The sequence below is a fragment of the Phaseolus vulgaris genome, chromosome 5 (genome assembly GCF_051622355.1).
Source record: "Phaseolus vulgaris cultivar YP4 chromosome 5, ASM5162235v1, whole genome shotgun sequence".
Lineage (NCBI taxonomy): Eukaryota > Viridiplantae > Streptophyta > Magnoliopsida > Fabales > Fabaceae > Phaseolus > Phaseolus vulgaris.
The window spans coordinates 10,245,234-10,249,233 of record NC_143502.1 but is presented as its reverse complement, the minus strand read 5'-3'; the positions used below and the strand labels follow the sequence as shown (position 1 = coordinate 10,249,233).

General features: G+C 37.7%; 1 protein-coding gene across 1 annotated transcript; it reads left to right on the top strand.

The window, feature by feature from the left end:
• The first annotated feature begins 535 nt into the window (after window positions 1-535).
• LOC137833956 (uncharacterized) lies at window positions 536-3,794 on the top strand. The gene is made up of 2 exons (XM_090302700.1): window positions 536-1,316; window positions 2,424-3,794. Exons 1-2 carry the CDS (start codon window positions 830-832, stop codon window positions 3,593-3,595), a joined length of 1,659 nt encoding a protein of 552 aa, XP_090158826.1. The 5' UTR covers window positions 536-829; the 3' UTR covers window positions 3,596-3,794.
• The last annotated feature ends 206 nt before the right edge of the window (window positions 3,795-4,000 follow it).

Genomic DNA, 4,000 nt, shown 5'->3' with positions numbered 1-4,000 from the left:
ATTAGTTAACTTTTATTAGGAAAGGAACATGTTTAAAAGAATCAATCAATCAATTAATAGTGGTTTAAGAGGGCATTAGACAAGTCAATGCTTGAGCACAAAAAATGCCTTCTAGTGAGAGAGAGACAACATATATTGGAATGGTGCGGCACCAAAGAAATAATAATTATAAGAAAAATTGGCCAGCAACACAATTTTTTATTAAAAAATATAAAATTACTTGAGAAGTTCTTTGAATAATATATAAGATTCACAATTTTTCTTATATTTTTTTAATAAATTTTAAATAATAATATGGTTAAAAGAATTTACATGATTTTTATCTATTTCAAGAGATTACTACATCATTGATCTTTTGACAAGAGTTTAGAATTCCACCCAAACCCTCCTTTAAAAAAAGTAAAAATCAAGTGGGAATCTACCTTCTTAAATGAAAATAAATCATCATATCTCCATTGACCATGAATGCTCCACACAACACTGCGAAAGTGGGTCCATCCAAGCCATTATGAACAATTAATACGTTTTGTTAAATGTCCAAACTCAGAAACTTCCTAGAACTTTTCAAAGAAAAAGGAAAAAACTTGTATGACTTTATATTCTTTTTGATTTTGTTTTTGTTTTTGTTTTAAGTTTTAGTATTTATACTAGAACAGTAACTTTAACTACTGAACAATTTTTTTGTCAGTTTATAGTTTATAATTTTCAAGGAAAAATTGTGACTGGTTTTTGATATTAGAACCAAAAGAACAACTGAACTAAAGGAACAGTTTAACTTGTTATATGTAACACTGAACTGAATTTCCGCTTTGTTCCTCTACCTTCGATCATGTTCATGGATTCTCTTCTCTCCACCCTCTTCTTTCTTCTTATCGTGTCTTCCTTCAGCCATGTCTCCTCCTTTGCTTCACAGCCGCCTTACAAAGACCACTGTGGTTCCATAGTTCAAGAGTCAACTGCCACTGAACTCACCCGCAACTCTTTCCCTTTTGATGATCATCACACAGGTTACTTCACAGGAGGTGGTAGCATCATCGATGGTGGAAGTTCCTTGTACCAATACTTGACCCTCCAACCAATTCACATACGTGCCACTCAGTCCTCTGACTTGTTCAAAGTTGAATGCTCTGTATCACTCGCCTCCAGCATGGGTTACTACTACCCTGCAGGGAACTTCAGTTATGGTGACAGATTAAGGTATGGGCGTCAACATCGCTACCGTAGAAGGCATGTAAGCTTCAGGCTTGAAGGGTTCTGGTCTGAGTCTTCAGGGAAGGTTTGCATGGTAGGGACAGGAAGTGGTTATTCAAAGGAAGGTAAGCATCTTAATCTGGATATTGTGTTTAAGCTTGATAATGTGTTGAGTGTAAGCAATATCACTAGCTTGGTTAGTGGAAGTTTGGAGAGCTTGAGTTCTCAAAAGGATGACAGCTACTTTGAACCCATTTCTGTGCTGCTGTTTCCAAAAGGGAATTACAGTTATACCTTGGATTCCACAGAAGTTGCCAATGAATTCTCTTCTGGGAGTGATGCTGCAAAGGACAGTTTCTCATTGAATTCATTGAGTTTTTGTTCACGTCCCCTTTCAAGGGAAATTAGACGGCTTCAATTAGAGTTCTCTCCTGAGTGCAATTCTTCAAAGAACTGCACTCCTTTTAGTGAGAGTTCTGGTCAACTGCCATCTCTGATGTCTTTAAAAGGCATTGAATGTTCTCTTGCTGACGACAACAAACATAGGTTGCGGGTTATAGTGAGGTTTTTGAATACTAGTGATTATTGGATTGGCCAAAGTTTCAATCCCAAAGCTATGTTGGTAGGGGAGGGATGGTGGGATGAGAAGAAAGGCATGTTGTGTGTAGTGGCTTGTCATATCATGGCCAAGGAATCATCCTTGGGTGGTTCTCATGTGGGTGATTGCTCAATAAGACTAAGATTGAGATTCCCCTCAACTTGGTCAATCAACAGCACTAGTAGCTTAGTTGGCCAAATTTGGAGCAACAAGAGTTCTGACGATACAAGCTACTTCAAGAGGATAACATTTAGAAATGAAGAGGATGGTAGGGTGGGAATTTTTCAAGCTACTAAGTATGAGTATAGCCAACTAGAAAGAGTTAAGAAGTCATGCCCAACACACAAGCCTGTGAAGAACAAGGGGAAAAGATATCCAGATGTCTATTCTTATGACTTGAGATTTGACATGGCAGTTATTGAGTCCAACAAAAGAGTAGCCTGGGGTTATTCAATTCCCTTGGCTGTTGGTGATGAGGTCTCTTCCTCTGTCAACAATGTCTCAAGCTCCATGATAGACGCTACTGAGGTTAAACTCAGCAGTGGTGGCTTGTTTAATATCAGCTACAAAATCTCACTGTGGTTTAATTCAACCAATGTCAAGAATTCCCTGCTTAATCAGTCCTCTTTTTCAGGGAGGATTTCAGCTGAAGGAATTTATGATGCTGGAGCAGGAAACTTGTGTATGGTAGGTTGCCGTGATCTTCTCTCAAACCCTCTCATACCAACAGCTCATTCTGTGGATTGTGAGATTGTAGTGAAGTTTCAGCTACCACCATTGGATGCAAACAATGGAATCTTCATTAAGGGAAGCATTGGAAGCACACGCAAAAATTCAGATCCTCTTTACTTCAAAACTTTGGAGTTATCTTCAGCTGCATTTTACAGTGAAGCAGCTGCAAAGGCAGTTTGGAGACTGGATATGGAGACCATCATGGTTCTGATATCTACTACTCTAGCATGTGTTTTTGTGGGCTTGCAGATCTACCATGTGAAGAAACACCCCAATGTGCTCCCTTTGCTCTCACTTGTTATGATGACACTGCTTACTTTGGGCCACATGGTACTCCTTGTTCTTAACTTTGAAGCACTTCTTGCTCAAAATCCTAACAACAAAAACTTTGTGTTTGGAATTGTTGGGTGGCTTGAAGTGAATGAAATAGCTGTAAGGCTAATCACCATGGTAGCTTTCTTGTTGCAATTCCGACTCCTTCAATTAACTTGGTCATCAAGAAAGAGTGATGAAAGCAATAAAAGCCTCTGGATTGCTGAGAGGAAGGCTTCTTATGTCACTCTACCCTTGTATGCTGCTGGCTTATTGATTGCATTGCTGTTGAAGTTGAAGACAGATGGGGAGGTTCCTGTGATTACTTCAGTGAACCAACATCATTCATCTTGGGAGAACTTAAAATCTTATGGTGGTTTGGTGTTGGATGGCTTTCTCTTGCCACAGATCATTCTGAATCTGTTCTCTAACACGAGGGAGAATGTTCTTTCATGTTTTTTTTACTTTGGAACTACTTTTGTGAGGCTGTTGCCACATGCCTATGATCTTTACCGGACTCATAATTATGCTCAACTAGATAATGGATCATACATCTATGCAGATCCAAGTGCAGATTTTTACTCCACTTCTTGGGATATTGCCATTCCATTGGGAGGTATCATTTTTGCTGTCATTATCTACTTCCAGCAACGTTTGGGTGCTCATTGTATTCTGCCTCAAAAACTCAAAGGGTTTAAGGTTTATGAAAAGGTTCCTGTGGTGGCTGAATCAGAAGCTGAAGTAGAGACCACCAACTTGTAAAATGCACTTTTTGACACCAAAGTGAAAATGTTCTAATCATGTGGAATCAAGATTAGGCCATTTATAATTTCATGTATTTTGTCTATGAAATTGTGTTGTTGCAATATATATATAGTGTATGCAAAATAAATTTTGTTACAGTAAAAGGACTTGTCAGCTGAGAAACTTTCAATACAAAATACAGTTCTTTGGTAGGTCACACACTTGGATCATATTGATTCTCTAGATAATTTTTTCAAATTACGGAAAATTTGATTCCTAACACTCTATCAAAATATTTGAATATATGCCTTAATATTTGTTGCTTCAAAATGGGTAATTTAGTTTTTATGAATTTGTTAATTATATTTCTAATCTTTAGAATGTTATTGAAGCAAGGACATCGATCTTATTTTATTTAGACTC